This window comes from Hemitrygon akajei, chromosome 14 (genome assembly GCF_048418815.1).
Source record: "Hemitrygon akajei chromosome 14, sHemAka1.3, whole genome shotgun sequence".
In the NCBI taxonomy this organism is placed as follows: domain Eukaryota; kingdom Metazoa; phylum Chordata; class Chondrichthyes; order Myliobatiformes; family Dasyatidae; genus Hemitrygon; species Hemitrygon akajei.
In genome coordinates, this window is record NC_133137.1 from 40,505,405 (window position 1) to 40,527,975 (window position 22,571).

Consider the following 22,571-nt stretch of genomic DNA (forward strand, 5'->3'; position numbering starts at 1 on the left):
ACAGAAGCAGGTTTATTAGTGGGGTAGGGGAATAGGAAGGAGTGCAAGCTGGCAGGTGATAGGTGAAACCAGGTGAGCAGGGAGGGTGGATGAAGTAAGAAGCTGGGAGGTGATAGGTGGAAAAAGCAGGAATCTGATAGTCGAAGAGCTAGAAAACAGCAGAGACACAGACTTATTCTAGTTTCTACCCCCTTCCTTCCCAGTCCTGATGAAGGGCCTCAAATGTTTATTCATTTCCATAGATGCTGCCTGACCAGCTGAGCTCCTCCAGCATGTTATGTGAATTGCTCCAGATTTCCATCATCTGCAGAATCTATCTGTGTTCACAGATTTATTACCACTGTTTTATACAATGTGAAATCTGCTCTCTTTCAAGTGACAACCGGTCCACTGTGGGGTCCCTTATGTCTGATGGCGGGACAAGATCATGGTTGGGGTCGTCTACGGGTCGTTCACCCACCTCAGGGGCAAGCGCGGCTGGGAGTCTGTCTCGAGGATCGCCAGTGGATAGCATCAGCTTACACAGCTACAGGTGGGTCCTGGGTCAGTCTCCTCTGATTGAGAGATCCAAAAAAAAACTCTGTGTAGTTTTGATTCCCTTGTTTATAAAAGGATACACCAACATTGGATGCAGTCTAGAAGATGTTCACTTGCTAGTTGCTCCCTTGCTCATTTTGGCCACCTGGAAAAGTGGGCACAATGGCAAAAGTGACCAAATGGGTAAAACACATCTAACAGCAATCTTTGAGCTCCAGTAACCAGGTTCAATTCCAACCTGCTGCATTGTTTCTGTGGGGTTTGCATGTTCTCATAGTGATGCTGTTGGTTTTCTCTGGGTGCTCTGGTTTCCTCCCACATCCCAAAGTTGTGCAAGTCAGTGGATTAATTAGCCACTCCACTGTACACTCAGTGGCCACTTTATTAGGTACCAAAGTGGAATCCATTGTGGTCTTCTGCTGTAGCCCATCCACTTCAAGGTTTGATGTGTTGTTCATTCAGAGATGCTCTTCTGCACACCACTGTTATAACTGAGCTTACTTGAGTTACAGTCACCTTCCTGTCAGCTTGAACCATTCTGGCCATTCTCCTCTGACCTCTCTCTTGTTAACAAAGTGTTTTCACCTACAGAACTACTGCTCACTGGATGTTTTTTTGTTTTTCACACCATTTTCACGCAAACTCTGGAGTTTCTTGTGCATGAAAATCCCAGGAGGTCAGTAGTTTCTAAAATACTCAACCCATCCTGTCTGGACCAACAATAATTACACAGTCAAAGTCACTTAGATCACATTTCTTTCCCATTCTGATATTTGGTCTGAACAACAACTGAACCTCTTGACCATATCTACATGTTTTTGTGCATTGAGTTGTCCTCAAGTGATTGGCTGATTAGATATTTACATTAACAAGCAGGCATACAAGTGTACCTAGTAAAGTGGCCACAGAGTGTATGTTGCTGTTTGTGTCAGGGAGTGGTGGAATAAGGAGGGGGGGGGGGAGTTATTGGGAGTATGGGAGCATAAGGTCAGATCAGTGCAGGTGATGCTTGGCATGGACTCTGGTCTCAATGGTCTGTTTTATGCTCTACCTTACTCTGTGAATGGTAGAAGGGGAAAGGACAGACAGATAAATGATAAGTAACTTCATTACTGGTCTGCATATTCAAGGGTTTACTGACTTTCACCTCCATCCTTATTCAAAGCAATTACCTTCAGTAAGAAGCTGACAGCCCAGTTGGGGGCAGTAACAGGATCCTTCAATAATATTCACATTGTAATGAACCTGGACAAGGAATCTTCCAACTGCATCAGCTCTCACTTGCATTTTGTTTATTGCTGACTTGCTTCTTCCAGAGCTCAATGAGGTCCATTTAATTATGATGCTGCTGTCATTGCAATCTTACATATCCTGTCTACTCTGCAAAGGGACCCAGAGGAAGTCAAGCCATTCAGATTGCAAGCAATGTCTAAAAAAGAAAATGATGTTGTCTGCAGTTTTTTTCTTAAATCATTAGGCCTTGGTCAGGAGAAGGGTGAAGGAAAGCACAATACTTGGAACCTTTGCTCCACCTGCAACAAGCAGGATTTCCTGATGGCCAACTATTTCCCATTCTGACACATTGGTCCATAGTCTCCATTACTGCCATGATGAAGCCTCTCTCAGGCTGGAGGAGCAACACCTCATATTCCATCAGCATAGCCTCCAACCTGACAGCATTTACATTGATTTATTTAATTTCCTACCCCCTTCCCCTTTTCTCTTTTTCCATTTCCCATTCTGGCTCTCCTCACCTGCCTATTATCTTCTTCTGGAGCCCCTCTTCCTTCCCTCACTTCAATGGTCCACTCCCCTCTTCTATCAGATTCCTCCTTCTTCAGCCATTTACCTTTTCCACCTATCACCTCCCATCTTCTCACTTCCTCTCCCTTCCCCCACCACCTACCTTCTCCCTCACTTGGCTTCACCTGCTTGTATTTTTTCCTCCTCCCCACTTTCTTAATCTGGTTTTTCCACCCTTCCTTTCCCATCCTGATGAAAGGTCTCAGCCCAAAATATCAACTCTTTATTCCCCTTCATAGATGCTGCCTGGCCTGCTGAGCTCCTCCAGCAACTAGTGTGTGTTACTCGGGATTTGCAGAATCCCTTGTGTTTATACGAAGGGTCCAGTGGTCCAGTGAGTGAATTACTGTAAAAATGTACCATTGTTATAATTAAAAGGTATATGCACCTTAACATAGATAGTAAACCCCCCATCAGTAATAGTGTCCTAATCAAATTATTTCACAGCCAACAAAATACTTTTGGGCAATCACTTAATAAGATTTATTTTAAAGGTGAGATGGTGGGGAATAAAGCAAAGCTCCATGGGAATCTAACACAAAGAACACAAGACTTGGGTGACACACCTTTCATGACCACATGGCTCAATGCCCTTTGTAGTAGGGAAGTACTTTTATAATGTAATTTATGTTATGGTTTAGATAAATGTGAAATCTGGTTTCCCTCCAACAGCAATGCACAGATATTCAGACTTCTACCTTAGAAATAGTAGTGCCTTATGCACCACGCACTTTATGTCAACCTGTCAATCTTCAGGCCATGCCGCTCAAGGACTTGTGTTAATAAGATTTTGGGACTGCATGTGCTGGGTTGTAACTATATATATGCTTTGTGTGATTACATGTACTGGTCCCAGGCAAGCAATGTTTAATTTAGTTGTATACATGTATGTGGTTGAATGGCAATAAATTTGAATGAGAAATGTAGACTGAGGAATAAATATTGGCCCAGATGCTCAGGAGAACTTCCTTATTCTTCAAAGAGCACCATGCGATATTTTACATTCACCTGAAATTCCAGTGTGACCCAGTGTTTGCCATTAGCAAGGTCTCACAGTCATTAATGTAGAGTCCTAGGGAGATGTAGCATGGAGAAAGTCCCTTCAGCCCATCAAGTCTGTTCTGATCATCAACCACCCATTTTTACACTATTAGCTCCTCTCCAGATTATATTCCTTGCATACACTCTTGGGGCAGTTTAGAGGTACCAGCTAACCTAGCAAATGTGGGATGTGGGAGGAAACAGGAACATGATGGGTATCCCGGGCAGCAACAGGGAGAACGTGCAAATTCCACACACGTACACCATGGTAGGTTAGATCTGAAGTATGAGGCGGCAGCTTTGCCAGCCTGCTAATACGATCGAGGTCAGATAATCTTTTCAGGTGCTTTCAGCTGAGGGATCTCTGTTGCTCCTCTTGGATCAATGGAACCTCAGTGGTTACTTGGGATCTCTGTTCATTGGGAATGTGAGGAATCACCACAGTCCTGCATTGAAATGTTGTCAATATCCGAAGTGAGCATGGAAGCGCAACAACCCAACCCAGAGTCAAGAGTACTACCTCTGAACAAGTCTCTTCTATTAACTCGGTATCGTACGATTCTTCAGACTGAATTATTCTATATCAGATATTTATCTAAACAGGTTCCATCCCTTCCAAGATATGCTAATGTTCTCAGATCACCTCCAACCCTTAACCTTCTTCTTAATCATTACCTTCATCCAGGTTTTCACATTGGATTGAATCTTATTAGACAAGGACCTTGCATTCCACAGGGTTAGATTTCCACCAGCATCCTGTGACTCAAATATAATATATATGGTAATGTGCTGTGAGTGAGAATGGATGACATTATGGCAACATCTGGGATCATATTAAATAAGTCCAAGAGGGTAGCTCCTTAACATGTGTCCCTTAATGATTTAAGACTTTAAAAAAAGGAGCTGAAAAAGATTACTTGAATTGAAGATCAGGCCAAAAAAATAAATAAGGGGGGACAAGGAAGCAGAGAAAAAAGTAAGGCATGATAAATTTTAATCAGAATTTTCTACTCGTTTAAATAGTTCTCTTGATGGGCAGAAGAGTTCTGTGTGTTGAATATTGTATGTAATCCTGATTGCCCCATCAAGGAAGCGTTTTGAAAAAGGCGCAGGAGAGGTTCACCAGGATACTGCCTGAAAGAGCGGATAGGAGAGATTGCACAAGCTTGGGTTGTTTTCTCTGAAGGATTAGAAGTTAATGGGAGGCCAGGTAGAAATGCCAGATACTAGAGAGATGCATTTAGGGTGAGAGGGGAAAAGTTTAAAGGAGATGTTTTGCAAAGGGTACAGTAAGTGTCTGGAATGAGCTGCCTGGGGTAGGTTATGATAGTGAGGCTTAAGAGACTGATAGATGCATGAATATGTAGGGAATGGAGAGAGATCATCATGTACAGGCAGAAGAGAGTTAATTAAATCAGCATCATGTTCAGTGAAAACTCTATGGCCTGAAGGACGTGATCCTCTCCTGTACTGTTCTACGTGTTAACAATGATCACATGATTACAAAGGAAGCCATGGGCTAATCTTTTGCAAGAAACTGAGTCATTTAATTAATGTGCAAATCTGGTAAGTGTTTTAAAATACCATAGAAGATGAGGGACCCAAAGCAGAGGTGCTTTAGGTACAAGGGGACCATGACATTGATGTAACTTGACTACAGAACGATAGCAACATGTTCATTTCCTAAGCACATGAACTCACTAGTACCAGTGAGAGTGTCCATGTGTCCATCATGAACTGTATAGGGAAAGGGTGAATAAATTATGACTTGATTCCCTGCAGCATAGGTGAGATTTGATAGAGGTATATAAAAATATGATGGGTATAGAAAAGGTAAATGCAAGCAGGTGTTTTCCACTGAGGTTGGATGGGACTGCAACTAGAGGTCATGGGTTAAGGGTGAAAGGCGAAATGTTTAAGAGGAAACTTCTTCACTCAGAGGGTGGTGAGAGTGTGGAATTAGCTGCCAGAGGAAGTGCTGGATGTTGGTTCAATTTCATCTGATTGCATAAGTATTTGTACGGGAGGGGTATTTTATTTACTTATTTAGAGCCACACTGCCCATCAATCCAGTCTAGCCTAAACAAAGGACAATTTACCATGACCAATGGTAAATTGGTCTACCAACGAATGTGTCTTTGAAATATGTGAGGAAACTAAAGCACCCAGAGGAGACCTACAAACATATGGGAAGGACTTCTGGATTTGAACACTGAGCTCCGAGCTCCAACGCCCTGAACTGTAATAGCATCCCACTAACTGCTATGCTGCTGTGGCACGGAGGTGAGGGTTGATGAGACTGGGCAAAATAGCAATTCAGCATGTACTAGATAGGCCAAAGGGCCTGTTTCTGTGTTATGAATCTATAAAGCAGTGCCTCCCAGAACTCTCAACACCTGTGCAGGAATATTATAGTCAATCACCCTTGAGATATTCTGCAGTGTTTATATGACCTGCTGCTCCACTGTGAAGTCTCTTTGAGCCTATCCTGAAGAATCTTCTCTTTGACAGGAGTTCAGTGAGTCCCTCTCTTACTGCTCCCTCTCTGTGATCTTTGCTGCTCTCCAAATCTTCTCCTATCACCGGCCATCATCCAAGACATGCCTTCTTATTTAATTTAACTTTTTGTAATACATATACACTTCTTACTGTAATTCACAGTTTTTATTGTTATTTATTGCAATGTACTGCTGCAACATAACAACAAATTTCATGACTTATGCCGGTGATTCGGGTTCTTGTACTCCTTTGCCTCCCCAAGACCTGATGAAGGGCCTTGGCCCAAAATGCTGGCTACTTATTCCCCTCCATAGGTGCTGCCTGACCTACTGAGTTCCTCCAGAATTTTGTGTATGTTGCTCTGGATTTCCAGCAACTGCAGAATCTCTTGTGTTCTCCAAAGCCTTGTTATGTCAGACAGAATATGTGGCTTACCTAAGGCCAGTTTGAGAACTATTGGAGAGCACTATATTGAAATTAGTTTATCCCATCTGCAGGCGGATATAAAAACACTAATAACATACAAACTTGCCTTGCAACAGAACATGGGATAAGCCAGATCCTGGAACCTTTATGAGAGAGAAATTGAATTTCATTTGATATATTCCATCTCATTCATGTTAGTCATCTGGGTCTGACTGTAAGATAACTGCATTCCCCAGAATGAGTTATACAGATTGATTACACTGATGACTCAGGTTTCAATGGCCACATTCCCTACTCCTCCATTAACTTGTACTTGGAAAGATATTTATTTATTTGGCGATGCGGTGCAGAGTAGGCCCTATGGTTTTGGGGTCAAAGAGGGGAATTATGGATCAGGCTAGGATTTAGGGACAGTGATATGGGATGGGGGTTATATTGGTGTTTGGGGTCAGGATGTGGAGGACTTGGAGGTCAGGCCTCTGCTGTGCGATCTGTGTTTCAAAGCCAGCAATGTGAATAGGTGACCAACAACATCCGCAGTCTAGACCTCCTCATGCGCTTGAAAGGCCAGTGATGGGGGCAGCATGATACCATAGTGCTTAGTGTAATGCTATTACAGTGGAAGACATTGGGAGTCCAGACCTCCTCTCCATACTCAAGGGACCAGTGGTCTGGAAATGGGGCAAAAGACATCCAGAGTCCAGACCTCTTCTCTGTGCTTGAGGAACTAGCAATCTGGAAATGGGGTGCAAGACAGCTGTGCGCTATCCCAATTCAGTGGATGGCAGGAGGCATGAAGCTGATTAATCAGCATACTCAGAGTTCGAGCATGGAGTTTGGGTCCTGTTGTTGGCTAGTCCAGAGGTCGATGCCAGGGATCGAGGCTGGGGGTTGATCAGAAGTTGAGCAGTCTTAGGCTGTAGACTGGAACCCTGGAGCTCTGTCCTGGAGTTGAAGGGCTGTCCATGTGTGTGGGTGAGAGCGAGGAAAGAGGCTTGTTTTTTTTTTGTTTAGTTGGTTGTTATGTTCTGTTTTGATGTGCTTTGTGTTCTACCAAACATTGAGGGTATGCTATGTTGGCACTGAATGTGTGGCGATGCCAGCATATCATAGATTGTGTTGGTTGTTAACACAAACAACTCATTTCACTGTATGTTGATAGATAAATGTAACTGAATCTGAATCAGTACAAGTAATTCAAGAACATACAAAATGCTGGAGGAATTCAGCAGGTCAGGCAGCATCTATGGAGACGAATAAAGAGCTGACATTTCAGGCTGAGGTCCAGTCGCGGTGAAGGGTCTTAGCCCAAAACAAAGGCTCTTTATTTGCACCTTTTCCTGCTGACTGAGTTTCACTTTCCTCTTGCGTCCCAAAGATGAGCAGGTTGGAAGGTCAGTTGGCCATTGTAAATTTCCTCTGCTGTGTATGAGTTGTGGGGTGATTAGAGCATAGAGAGAATAAACTGAGATAAATATAAGTGAGTACTTGGTGGTCAGTGCAGAATCAGTGAATCTGTTTCTATGGCGTATGACTCTGTGGCTCAGTACTTTCTTCCTGTACTCTATGCACCAGTTACCCAGGGATACTGCAGGCTGGTATGTATTTTCATTTCTTTCTCCTGTGGTGATTGAGAGACCTGAGCAAAACTGAGTTGCCAGCACATTGCCGGCCCAGTGGAATTCCTACACAGTCCAAGGCACTACTTCACAGTGAGACATCAAAACCCATGCTCCATCTTCTTGCTTTCCTAGATGCAGCAGACCCAACAACACTCTTCCATGAAGACCAAGAAGGTTATTCCCAGTGCCTCAACCATTATTAATTCTTCACACAAATACATTATATTGTCTTTGATGTTTGTGGGAGCTTTGCTCTATCCAGCCCCAAAGAAAGGATTTCTATTTCAAATTGACTTCCCATTCCCATTCCAACATACCAGCCCATGGCCTCTTCTACTGCTGTGATAAGCCCACTCTCAGGTTGGAGGTGAAACACCTCAATATTCTGTCTGGGTGGCCTCCAACATGATGGCATGAACATCAGTTTCTGTAACCTCTAGTGATTCTTATGCCCTCCCTCCTTCTCTTTTTCCATTCCCCATTCTGGTTACCCTTTCTCTGCTCCTCACTGCCCATCACCTCTGCTGGTTCCCCCTCCTGCATCTCTTTCTTCCATGAACCACTGTCGTCTCCTATTAGAATCCTCCTTTTTCAGCCCCTTTATATCTTCCTCCTATCCCTCCCAACTTCTCACTTCATCCCATTTCCTACCCAACCTACCTTCCCCTTCATCTGTCCCCTCCCACCAATCTACATTCCCCCTCACCTGGCTTCACCTGCCCCCTCACAGCTTCCTACATCATCCTGTTCCCCACCAACCTACATTCACCCTCACCTGGCTTCACCTATCCCTCCCAGCTTCTAACATCATCCTATTCCCCATCCAACCTACCTTCCCCTTCACCCGTCACCTCACATTGTCACCCGTCACCTACATTGTCCTACATTCCCCACCAACCTACAGTCCCCCTCACCTGGCTTCGCCTGTCCTCTTCCAGCTTCTTATATCATCCCATTCGCCACCAACCTGCCTTCCTTCTCACCTGGTTTCACCAGTCATGTCCCAGCTTGTGCTCCTTCCTCACCTTCCACCTTCTCATTCTGGCTTCTGCCCCCTTCCTCTCCAGTCCTGATAAAGGGTCTTGGCCCAAAACATTGACTGTTTATTCCCTCTATAGATGCTGCCTGATTTGCTGAGTTACTTCAACATTTTTTGTTTGTTGCTCAAGATTTCCAACATCTTCAGAATCTCTTGTGTTTATGAGAACTTGTTGTGCCCAAACTATCTACAATACTATATGTTAACAGTGCCTCAACGTCAAACCAACAAATTGAAGTTAGATGTTTTGAAAGTCCTGAGAAGGCAGTGCAATGTATTATATCGATATGAGTCTTTTCTCACTTACAAAGATTAATAGTGAACAACTATTGACTTCTTTTGGTACATTTACAAGGTTTTCAATGTTAGCATTTCTTTTGGGATGGATATTAACTGCAAATTTTCATACTTGAAATCAGCAAGGAAGCAAGTTTCAATAGGAAGAATCAGAATGAGTTGTTGCCTTTACTTGCAGAATGTGTTACCAATTATGTGGACAAGATCACTTGTTGGTTATGTTAGGGATGCCAAGTACATTACTGGAAAGATTGACCTGGTTAAAACTTGGATGTGACGAATGGCATCACCAATCAAATATCCAGTGTCAGACCCCAGGTATGAAAATCTGTGGTTTATTGTTATTCAGTTTATTATTATTATTGTCACATTTACAGTGAACAGCTTGTCCTGCATACCGTTCATACAGATAATATCATTACACAATGCGCTGAGCTAGAACAAGGTAAAACAATAACAGTGCAGAATAAAGTGTAACAGCTACTGAGAAAGTGCAGTCAGTGCAGGTAAACAATGAGGTGCAAAATCATAACGAGGTAGATTGTGAGGCCAGATGTCCACATTATTGTACAAGAGGTCTGTTCAAGAATCTGATAACGTTCATTTGGAAGCAGTCTATGAGTCTGGTGGTACGTGCTTTCTGGGTTTTGTATCTTCTATCTGATGGGAGGGGGAGAAAAGAAGGTGGGGTCTTTTATTATGTTGGATGCTTTACTGAAGGAGTGAGAAGTACAGACAGAGGAGGCTGGTTTCCGTGGTGTACTGAGCTGTAGTTTCTTGAGATCATGTGCGGAGCAGTTGCATCCAGACAGAATGTTTTTATGGTGCACCAATAAAAATTGGTAAGAGTCGATGGGACATACCAAATTTCTTTAGCCTCCTGAGGACGTAGTGGCATTGGTGAGCTTTCTAAGACCAGGAAGCTTTCCAGGACCTAGGTGATATTCACAGCTAAGAACTTGAAGCTGTCAACCCTCTCAACCTCAGCCATGTGGGTATGACACCATGTGCACTACCACTCACCTGAAGCCTGAGGCCAGCTGTTTGGTTTTGCTGAATTTGAGTGAGATGTCATTGTCATGACTAACTCTCATAAGCATTTATGTTCAAGTCAAGTGATGGTTATTTTGACATTTTTCTCTTGGGCTTTACTTGCATTTAAACAAGAAGCAGTTCTTGTGCATGATGTTTGACACCCTCCCATTAATATTATCTGTCCAATCTTGCCATCCCCAGGTCAGTCAGAGGTGAAATGGATCAAGGCATCAGCAGACCCAGCTCTTCCATGAGTACGCCCAGCATCAGAAACCGAGAATTTGCAAAGAGTCCCGACCAGCTTGAGGTTAACCGACCCACACGTCTGTCTGGAAGAAGACCTCCTTCAGCAGAGGAGAAGTCTCCAAGCTCCTCAGTTGCTCTGTCTGAGTTTCTCGATGAGCTAAGACGAAAACGTGCCACTGAAAGAGACCAGCTCAGCTTTCAAATGGAGGACAGTTCCCCGTTGCCCATCTACCAGACCGCGGGGATTTCCTCACTCAGAAAGCGCCCAACTGTTAGAGATGATAATGACGACTCATTGCTGAGATTGGAGACCCCAAGCCTCTCATCTCTCAAGGACCGTGGAGGGGCTGGCTTCGTCCGATCATCCAGCCTTTGGTCTCTGCCGACCACCACAGAATCTCCTGACTCTACTGCTACAGCCAAAAGAAACAGATACGGCTCTTGTGAAATGTTAGCTGAATCTCACAATGCCTTAGGTCAAAAGCCAAGTGTTTCCATGGGTGAAGTAGATGGGGCACTCCCTCCTAGGCTAAAGTCTCAACACAAGTGGTTTGATTTATCGCTTGAAAAAGATATTGATGTGCTACTCAGTGGCAAACCCATGGTCTTCAAAAGCAAGCGGTTCAGTAGCCTTCCCAATGTGGATGATGGAAAGGAGGATTCCGGCTGGAAGCTGCCAAGCCTTAGCTATGAGCGGCAAAAGGACAACAGTGACAACGATATCCTTCCTGCAATTCGAAGATCCCAAAGCACAACCAGCTTAGCCAGAACCACACAGAACACCTCGGCAAACTCGGGACCTCTTGCCACTAGTTTTGACAGCTTGCTTTCCAAAGATGCTCCTGGTTCAGCCTCATTATCAAAGACTATGGTGGTCAGGCCATGTACCTCAAGAGGAGAGAGAGAGTCCCTCGGCTACTTGTCAGACTCCTCTTCTTCCTCTGGGTCAACTATATCGTATAAAAGTGTGGATAGCATCAAAAACCGTCCAGGAGTTCAGAGATCAAGAGGTGAAAAGTCATCTGCCACAACAGTGGAAAAGGAAGGTTTGGATGCCATGGGAAATAAAGGGGTTGAAGAGAAGTCTGAAAGCGTTGATATTAACTCAGTTATGATGAAATACTTGAAAGAGCCAAGCAAAAAGTAAGGTGAATGTCCAGCAAAGATAGTTAGAAGGAATGTAATAGATTTTCTTTTACATGTCTGATCTGATTCAGGTGTTTTACAGTAATAGAATGGACCTTAATAGAATAATGATGCATTGAGTTTGAATAGAACTGGGTTTATGGATCATGACACCCATTGTTCTAAGCAAAATAAAAACACACAATGCTGGCAGAAATCAGAATGCCAGACAGCATCTATGGGAGGAGGTAGTAACAACGTTTCGGGCCGAAACCCTTCATCAGGAGTGAAGTAACATGGGATGGTGGAGAGGGGATAAGAAGTGGGGGGAGGGATGAAGTAGAGAGCTGGGAAGTGATAGGCTGGAGGGAAATGGGCTAGGGGGAAGGTGGAGAAATATGGGAAATAAAAGAGAAAGAAAGGTCGGGCCGGGGGAAAATTATAGTGAGGGGGGGAAAAGAGAGAGAAAGAGAACCAGACTAAAATAATAGATAGGGATGGGGGTAAGGGGGGGCAGGGGTATCAACGGAGGTCTGTGCCACCATCCCAAGTTCAGACCTCCGTTGATACCCCTGCCCCCCCCCTACCCCCATCCCTATCTATTATTTTAGTCTGGTTCTCTTTCTCTCTCTTTTTCCCCCCTCACTATAATCTCCCCCCAGCCCTACCTTTCTTTCTCTTTTATTTCCCATAATTCTCCACCTTCCCCTAGCCCATTTCCCTCCAGCCTATCACTTCCTAGCTCTCTACTTCATCCCTCCCCCCCACTTCTTATCCCCTCTCCACCATCCCATGTTACTTCACTCCTGATGAAGGGTTTTGGCCTGAAACGTCGTCACTACCTCCTCCCATAGATGCTGTCTGGCCTGCTGAGTTCTGCCAGCATTTTGTGTTTTTATTTATTTCCAGCATCTGCAGATTCACTCGTGTGCCTTTGTTCTAAGCAACTTTGTTTTACAGATTTCTGGTGAAATGGATTAGAGGGCCCCTCTTTTATTTCTCTGGGTCTAGGTACACTTGGAATACACATATCTCATTTGAACACTGCTGAGATCCAAAGTTAAATTTCCCATTGACTCAATTTGCCGGAGAGATTCCTCCTAAACTGTTATAGTTCTTGGATTCTCTGAAATAGCTCAGTTTGCAGTGAACTGGAGGTGTTGAGTAAAACAATTATCAGTGCTAACTAGACATACTCAAGAGGTTGCTGTGTATTCAATGGGCTGAAAGACCTGTTTCCTTGCCATATCACTCAAAACCTACTTCTGTTAGCCTGACTGCTTTACCTCTGCACTCCCTTAACATGAGCAGTTGAGCACTTGAAACTCTTACTATATGAATGCTGCTGAAGGTTTGACTAGAGCACCTAAGTAAGAATCTACTTGGTAGAATGGTTTTGGTGGAGTAGACTCGATGGGCTGAATGGCTTAAGCCTGCTCCTATGTCTCATGGTCTATGGTCTTGTCAAGCTTTAGCATCATCTGCCCAATGGGTGAGGGGAGAAGACAGAATGACCAGGGTGGGAGGAGTCTGATTATTTTGGCTGCTGTCCCAAGGAAGCTGGAAGTATTGATGGAGGGGTGGCAAGTCTGTGCATTCACAAACCTCTGCAGGATTTCACTGACCACTACTCTGAATGTTCTTTCCAGAGTCTCGAAGTGACCCGCCTTCTTGTTCCACAACAGCCTGAAGCATTTGTATTATGAAAACTTGGCCAGAGTGGGAATTGATTCATGCCAAAGTGCCGGCCCCAGTACTCAGTCATGAAGAATGTGCAGAAAACAGGAATACAGCACTAAATAAAAATGATGGACTTTGGTTCTTGAGATGGAATTAAAACATAAAGTTCTTGTCAGTTTGTCTACTTTTACCATCTGTTGGAAAGCATGAAAATATTTGAGAAATTTATAAAGTTATTTTAAATAAAGACATATTCAGGTGATACCTTTATTTTGGAAATATTTTATCCAATTGTAAAGTTGTCAGAGATAAACACAGAGAATGCTGGAAGTACTCAGCAGGTTGGGCAGCATCTGTGGTGACAGAATCTGAGTCAATGTTTCAGCTTTCATATGATGGCCTAGATCTAATGTCTGAAATGTTTATCTCTCCACAAATGCTGCCTGTCATGCTGAGTACTTCCAACATGCTCTCACTTTATCTCAAGTCTCCAAAATTCTTAAAATCAATGCTCTGATTTCTGTAGGGATACAGACAAGGTTGACAATGTGAAAAGGCCTAGTTAGAGTGGACTTGGAGAGAATGTTTCCTCTAGTGGGGGAGCCTAAGACCAGAGGGCACAGTCTCAGAAAAGAGATATGTCCCTTTAGAACAGAGATGAGGAGGAATACCTTTAGCTATAGGGTAATGAATCTGTGGAATTCATTGTGCAGGCCTAGTCATTAGGTATATTTAAAGCAGTGGTTGATAGTTTTTTGATTAATCAGGACATCAAAGGTTACGGGAAGAAGGCAGGAAAGTGGGGTTAAGAGGGATAATAAATCAGCCATGGTGGAATGGCAAAGCAGACTTGATGGGCAGAAAGGCCTAATCCTACTCCTATGTCTTATGTTCAAATGAATTGCCATTAATTTATCCTTGGGTTAAATAGACTGGCACCAACCAAAGCAGGGTGACATATCTACAAATACTTTCTCAAGATACAATGTGGGCCCAAGATGATTCAGTGTGAAGCTACATCACCATGTTCACAAATAACTTTGAAACAGCCTCATTAAAACCTCTTCAAGTTAAAATGCAGTCAATATTAATCGGAAAGGCTAACTCCTAATCAACCCTGAAATGTAAATATTCTGAACCATTATGTGGGAGGATGGTGCTGCAGCATGGTACCATGCATTCACAAAACACAGGCCAACTTGCAAGAGCTGAGTATCTGTTTGAGGAACATGTTCACAACCAGTAACTGTTTCCAGTGAAGCCTTTGGTAAGGAAACTGGCCTTCAACAGATATGCTGTTATTGGTCATTGGTAGCACTCACCTTTCAAGATTTGGTTCCATTGACTTGTTGTAGTCGGCCTGCCATAGGAAAGACACCGTTAAGCTGGAAAGAGTGCAGAAGAGATTACAAAGATGTTGCCAAGAGTTGGGAATCTAAACTGTGGAGGGATGTTGAGCTGGGCGATCTTATAGAGGTGTTTGAAATCATGAAGAACATAGATGGGGGAATGCACGCAGTCTGTTTTCCCAGTGTTGGAGAATCAAGAGCTAGAGGGTGCAGGTTTTGGGTGAGAGAGGAGAGATTTAATAAGAACGTGAGGGACAGTTTTTTTTTCATCCAGAGAGTGGTCAATATATGAACTGAATTGTCAGAGGAAGTGGTTGAGACAGGTAGTGTAACAATGTAACACTTGGAGAAGTACATGGACAGGAAAGGTTAGGAGCAGAGGTTCCCATGGACCCCCTGCTTAATGGTATTGGTCCAAAAGTTGGGAACCCCGGTTTAGAGGGTTAGGGGCCAGATGTGGGCAGATGCGACTGGCTTAGATGGGAATCTTGGTTGGAATAGGATCTGTGTCTATGCTTTATGAATGACAGCTGGTGTCAGAGAGGCGAAACAACCGATGGCATGTCATGCACAGCCACTTGACATTAGTGGCCAACACAACATTGTCCCCTCTTTGCTTAAAAGGGTACAAAAGCAAAAATTGAAATCATGCCTTGATATTTAATTGGCATATGTTACTTGATGTACGTCATCTGATGACTTTATTGAGATGGGTGGCTCAGCCTGTGAAGCACAAAGCTCACAATTTCACTCCTGGTTCTGTGATATTCACTGGCATACAGAACATATTTGGGCACCATTTCTGCTGTATTATTTGTTGCACTATGGCCTGAATTTGCTACAGACTGCTCACACAGGACATGGTTTCTGCTATGAATGGAATGCTTGCCTTGGAGAAGCTGAAGCAGGGAATAATTGAGAAGTCTCAAGGAACGTGAATGGGAAAACTGGCTTCAGGTACGTGTGCAAAAACCTTGCTCCTCCTGGTGGCCTTTACTTGACCTCCTCCACCAGATGGTAGCCTTGATCATAGACCTGAGATTCAGATTTGCACACTTGATACTAAGACTCTCTCAACTTCAATCACCATTCCCCCTCCACCATTCCTGTAACTTGCAAACCAGACCAACAGGACTTCCTTAACGCACACAAATTGCTGGAGGAACTCAGCAGGTCAAACAGCATCTATGGAATGGAGAAATAGTCAAACCTTCATCAAGACTGGAAAGGAAAGGTGGGCGGGAAGGAATACAAGCAAGCTGGTAATAGGTGAGACCAGATGAGGGGAAGGTGTGTGTGTGTGGGAGGGGGTAGATGAAGTAAGAAGCTGGGTGGTGATATGTAGGAGGAAGAGGTAAGGGACTGAAGAAGAAGGAAGTTCTAACTTCTGGTAATTTCTCCCCCTCTCCCTTCTCTTTTTTTCCTTTTTCCATTCTGGTTCCCCTCTCACTGCTTCTCTTCTCCCCACCTGACATACCTCCCTCTAGTTTCCCTCCCCCTTCCCTTTCTTCCATGCAGCACTGACCTCTCCAATTAGATTCCTCCTTATCATATGTTAAAGGGTTGGCACAACATTGTGGGCTGAAGGGCCTGTACAGTTCTGTACTGTTTTAGGTTCTATGGAAGAAGAGGAGACTACCCATATCTATACACTGAGAGTCTCTGTGAAGTCCTTGCCCAAGTGCAGTAATCATATCTTCAGTACCTCATTCATTAACAGTCCCATCACTTCCTGTCCCTCTGTCGCTAATCATGATAATGTGCATATTAGTCGCTGATTAATTTCTTCATTAGTTCGTTCCGGTAGTACATCAGTTGGTAGCTTCCAGATTTATTTGGAGTAGGCAAAGTCTTCAGAGTATGTTGCTGCAAGAGCTTGGAGAGAATGACTTCAAAAATTCAGCAGAAACTTTGTTGTTTTGCTACATAAAAACACCATAAATTGCAATAAGAAATACGGTATATAAAAAATTAAATTAAATGAGTAGTGCAAAGAGTGAGCAAGAACAGTGAAATAGTGTTCACGGTTTGGTTTGTTGTCCATTTAGAAATCAAATGGCAGAGGGAAAGAAGCTGTTGCTAAAATAAAAACACAAAATGCTGGCAGAATTCAGCAGGCCAGACAGCATCTATGGGAGGAGGTAGTGACAACGTTTCGGGCTGAAACCCTTCATCAGGTGAACCCTCCTGATGAAGGGTTTGGGCCCAAAACGTCGTCACTACCTCCTCCCATAGATGCTGTCTGGCCTGCTGAGTTCTGCCAGCATTTTGTGTTTTTATTTATTTCCAGCATCTGCAGATTCACTCGTGTTGCCTGTTGCTAAAATATTGAGTTTGTGTCTCCCTTCTGAAGGAGATGCCCTGGGTTATAGGGGCCCTTAACAAATGGTGCCACATTTTGAGGCATTGCCTTTAGAACATGTCCTCAATGCTGGGGAGACTAGTGTCCATGATGAAGCTGGCTGAGATTGCAACCCTCTGCAGCTTTTTCCAATCCTGTGCAGTTCCCCTCCACACCAGTCGAATATGCCCAGTCGGTTAGAATGCCCTCCACAGTACATCTGTAAAAATCATTAGTCTTTTATGACATTTCAAATCTCAAACTCCTTTTGAAATATATCCATTGGCATGCCTCCTTCATGTTTGCATCAATATGTTAGGCCTATGATAGATCTTCAGACCCAGGACTTGAAGCACCCTTTCCACTACTGATCCCTCGATGAGGACTGGCGCGTGTTCCCTTGACTTCCCCTTCTTGGTCAACAACCAATTCTTTGATCTTACTGTCATTGAGTGTAAGGTTGTTGTTGAGACTCCACTCAACCACTCTGGCAGAGCAAGCAAAGCAGAAAAACCTGGGAGGAAGACCAGATAAGGCCACATCCAGCAGGAGCCTGCTGGAACAATTCCCAATGAGGAAGAATGCATAAGGCCCCCCTGAATCCTCTCAAAAGTCACTGGCAGAGATTCTGTTCTGACTAGCAATGTATTTTTTTTTGGCTGAAGCATGTGGCAAATTTTAGTGAGGTGTCAGCTTTAGAGTTTTGAAGACTGGAGTTGGAGATATCCGCCGATTCCTTCTGCTTTAGAGAGGTTAAATAGATCTCACTCATCCTTGCCCACAACACAATCATCTCTTTTCCTCATTTACTGTTCCTGTCAGATATCACACATTCCACAACCTCTGACTCTTCCCTTTGTCCTCTGACTGTAAATCTTGAATTGAGATTCTTTTTGCCTGGAAGACTCAGAAGATTTTCCACGGGAAACCTGCCGTAGAAAGACTCTGACTTTTGAGATTTGCGGGGGAGGATTCCATGTAAGTGGAAGGTTTTCCAGAGAGATTCACAGAGAAGTCTGTTGAAAGCCATTACAAAATTGGTACAAATGGCAGTGTTCCAAGATTATTCAGCTTGCTGCCACCAATTTTGCCTTGATATGTTCAATGCCCATAGAAATAATCAACCTCACGTGATGGAGAAACACCTTAATTACACGACAAACAAAACTTTGTCATCTGTATTAATTAATTCAAGCTGCATCCTGTATAGATTGTTTGCTGGATTATTTGTTCTAAACAAGAGTTCTTTTGCATATACGCTCAACTCCTCCACAGCTGGGGACCAGCATAGCTGTTCATTTTGAAGAAATCACAGCAAAATCAAATGTTTCTGAAGACAGTCTCTTGAATATATAATTCATCACAGAAATGTATTGCAAGTCTCATAAGAAAGTGATTAAATATTAAATAGACAGTATCCCTTTTATGGTATTCTCTCTGTGGCTATGTTCCAGAGATTAATATAAAAGACAAAATTATTTATGCACACACCAACCGGAAAGATTAAACCAGATTACATGTGTTTGCAGTTTGGGATATGATATTTTAATTGTTTTCATTTTCTCCAGTCCTATTGTGAGTTATACATACAAACTAAATGCACAATATTCTCTGTGAAACTGAATGAATATTAAGTGGAAATATTTTAAAAGGTAAGAAATAATAGACACTGACTCTGTGGGTCACCATCCCAATGATAACAGCAGAGGCTGCATTGGTAGCAATTTACATTTATATAGCACCTTTAAGCAGTGGTGAGAGTAACTTGAGTTTCTTCCTGATAACACTGTAGCCTCACCTTACCACTTGAATGAAATGTTATGGCCATTCTTTGGGACATCGTATCAACCTGTGCCAATTTATTTTCATCTCCACCTATAGCATAAAGCCATAGGAGTAGAATTAGGCCATTCATCCCAACAAATCTGTTATGCCATTTGATCATGGTTAATTTGTTAACCCTCTCAACCCCACTCTCCTGCCTTTTCCCCATAACCTTTGCAGCCCTGACTAATCAAGAACTAATCTCTGTTTTAAATATACCCAATGAGCTGGCCTCAACATACGCCTGTGGCAATGAATTCCACAGATTCACCACCCTCTGGTTAAAGAAATTCCTCTTCATCTCTGTTCTTAAGAAATGTTCTTTGGTTCTGAAGACTTGGCCTCTGGTCCTAGACTTTCTCACTATTTGAAATATTGTCTGCACATCCACTCAGGCCCTTCAATATTCAGAGGGTTTGAATGAGATCCCCCTTCATTCTTCTAAACTCCAGTGAGAACAGGCCTAAAGCCATCAAACACTCCTGGTACATTAACCCTTTCATTCCTGGGATCATTCTCATGAACCTTTTCTGAACACTTTCCAATGGCACCACATCCATTCTTAGATAAAGGGCATTGAAGTGCTCACGATACTCCAATTGCAGTCAGACCAATGCCTTATAAAGTCTCAGCATTACATCCTTGCTTTTATATCATAGTCCTCTCAAAACGAATGCCAACATTCTATTTGCCTTTCTCTGCCATTACATCATGTCTGATCCATTTTTCCTCTCAGCCCCGGTCTCCTGCCATCTCCCTGTATCCCTCCATGCTCTGAAGGGAAAACGCATGCCAAAAGGGCAATGTTACAAAGTCATGGGAGATTTCAATATGCATGTTAATTTGGGAAAATCAGGTTGGTGCCGAATCCCAAGAGGGTGAATTTCTAGAATGCCGATGAGATGGCTTTTTACAGCAGCTTGTGGTTGAGCCCACAAGGGATCAGCTATTTTGGATTGAGTGTTCAATGAACTGGAATTGATTAGAGATTTTAAGGCAAAAGGACCCTTAGGGGAAAGTGATCATAATTTGATCAAATTCACCCTGAAATGTGAGAAGGAGAAGCTAAAGTCAGATGTATCAGTATTACAATGGAGTAAAGGGGATTACAGAGGCATGACAGAGCAGTTGGCCAGAATTGATTGGGAAAGAATTGGTAGTAATGGCAGCAGAGCAGCAAAGGCTGCAATTTTAGGAAGCAGTTTGGGATATATACATCCTAAAGGGGAAGAAGTATTGTAAAGGCAAGATGACACGACCGTGGCTAACAAGTGAAGTCAAAGCCAACATATAAGCCGAAGAGAGGGCATATAATAGAGAAAAAACTAATGGGAAGTTTTAGAGGATTGGGAGGCATTTAAAAACCAACAGGAGGCAACTGAAAAGTCATTAAGAAAGAAGAGATGGAATATGAAAGTAAGATAGATAGATGATTTATTGATCCCAAAGGAAATGACTGTGTCACAGTAGCATTACAGATAGACAGACAGACAGACATACTTTATTGATCCCGAGGGAAATTGGGTTTTGTTACAGTCGCACCAACCAAGAATAGTGTAGAAATATAGCAATATAAAACCATAAGTAATTAAATAATAATAAGTAAATTATGCCAAGTGGAAATAAGTCCAGGAACAGCCTATTGGCTCAGGGTGCCTGACCCTCCAAGGGAGGAGTTGTAATGTTTGATGGCCACAGGCAGGAATGACTTCCTATGAAGTTCAGTGTTGCATCTCGGTGAAATGAGTCTCTGGCTGAACGTACTCCTGTGCCTAACCAGTACATTATGAAGTGGATGGGAGTCATTGTCCAAGATGGCATGCAACTTGGACAGCATCCTCTTTTCAGCCACCACCATCAGAGAGTCCAGTTCCACCCCACAACATCACTGGCCTTACGAATGAGTTTGTTGATTCTGTTGGTGTCTGCTACCCTCAGCCTGCTGCCCCAACACACAACAACAAATATGATAGCACTGGCCACCACAGACTCATAGAACATCCTCAGCATCATACAGCAGATGTTAAAGGACCTCAGTCTACTCAGGAAGTACAGACGGCTCTGATTCTTCTTGTAGTCAGCCTCAGTGTTCTTTGATCAGTCCAGTTTATTGTCCATTAGTATCCCCAGGTATTTGTAATCCTCCACCATGTCCACACTGACCCCTTGGATGGAAACAGGGGTCACCGGTGCCTTAGCCCTCCTCAGATCCACCACCAGCTCCTTAGTCTTTTTCACATTAAGCTGCAGATGATTCTGCTCACACCATGTGACAAAGTTTCCCACCGTAGCCCTGTACTCAGCCTCATCTCTCTTGCTGATGCATCCAACTATGGCAGAGTCATCAGAAAATTTCTGAAGATGGCAAGACTCTGTGCAGTAGTTGAAGTCCGAAGTGTAGATGGTGAAGAGAAAGGGAGACAGGACAGTCCCCCGTGGAGCCCCAGTGCTGCTGACAACTGTCTGACACACAGTGTTGCAAGCACACGTACTGTGGTCTGCCAGTCAGGTAATCAATAATCCATGACACCAGGGAAGCATCCACCTGTATCACTGTCAGTTTCTCACCCAGCAGAGCAGGGCAGATGGTGTTGAACACACTGGAGAAGTCAAAAAACATGACCCTCACAGTGCTCGCTGGCTTGTCCAGGTGGGCGTAAACACGGTTCAGCAGGTGGACGATGGCATCCTCAACTCCTAGTCGGGGCTGGTAGGCAAATTGGAGGGGGTCTAAGTGTGGCCTAACCATAGGCTGGAGCTGCTCTAGAACAAGTCTCTCCAGGGTCTTCATGATGTGGGAGGTCAATGCCACTGGTCCCTAGTCATTGGAGCCACTGGGATGCATGTACAAGTGTACAGATATTCAAATATTAGAAGAGAAGTAAGAAAGAATAAAAAAGTTACCTCAAACAGCCTTAACAGGAGGGGGTCATCACTTCCCTGGCTATAGGCAGACTCATTATAAAGCCTAATAGCCTAAGGTAAGAATGACTTCATATAGCACTCTTTGGAGCAGCGCAGTTGTCTTAGTCTATTACTAAAAGTGCTCCTCTGTTCAGCCAAGGTGGTATGCAGAGGGTGAGAAACATTGTCCAAAATTGCCAGGATTTTCCATAGGGTCCTTTGTTCTACCACAGCCTCCAGTGTGTCCAGTTTGAATCCTATAACATGGCCAGCCTTTTTAATCAGTTTTTTGAGCCTGTTGGCATCACCCGTGTTGACGCCATTGCCCAGCACACTACCACGTGGAAGATTATACTGGCGACAACAGACTGGTGGAACATTTGAAGGAGAGGTCTGCATACTCCAAAAAACCTCAGCCTCCTCAGGAACTAGAGGTGACCCTTGCCCTTCTTGTATACAGCCTCTGTGTTGGTGCTCCACTCAAGTCTGTCATCCAGAAATTTGTAGGTCCTCATGACATCCGCATCCTCACCATCAATAGTAATAGGGTGCAGTGCAGTCTTAATCTTCCTAAAGTCCATTGCCGCCGTCTTTGTTTTACTGATGTTGAGGTGCAGAAGATTCAGCTTGCACCATTTAACAAAGTTCTCCACCAGGGCCATGTATTCATCCGCCCATCCTCCCAAACCTAAAAAGTCTGAAGGTAACTAGGTCACCTGGACCAGATTAAGTAAACCCCAGAGTTCTCTATGAGGTGGCTACAGAGTATTAGTAATGATTTTTCAAGAATCACTGCATTCTAG

The 22,571-nt window shown here is 43.5% G+C and overlaps 1 protein-coding gene across 6 annotated transcripts in view; it reads left to right on the plus strand.

Moving 5' to 3' along the window:
• Nucleotides 1-13,612, plus strand: part of LOC140738519 (unconventional myosin-XVIIIb-like) — a 680,390-nt gene extending 666,778 nt beyond the window's left edge. For 5 of the 6 annotated variants that reach the window (XM_073065895.1, XM_073065892.1, XM_073065896.1 and 2 more), the window contains 3 exons: nt 377-532; nt 10,501-11,688; nt 13,320-13,612. In XM_073065895.1, coding sequence (XP_072921996.1) covers nt 377-532; nt 10,501-11,688; nt 13,320-13,332 — 1,357 coding nt within the window. In that variant the 3' untranslated portion in view covers nt 13,333-13,612. Of the gene's footprint in view, nt 1-376; nt 533-10,500; nt 11,694-13,319 lie in introns of all 6 variants that reach the window. The other variant, XM_073065893.1, reaches the window with a different exon arrangement.
• Nucleotides 13,613-22,571: the final 8,959 nt, after the last annotated feature.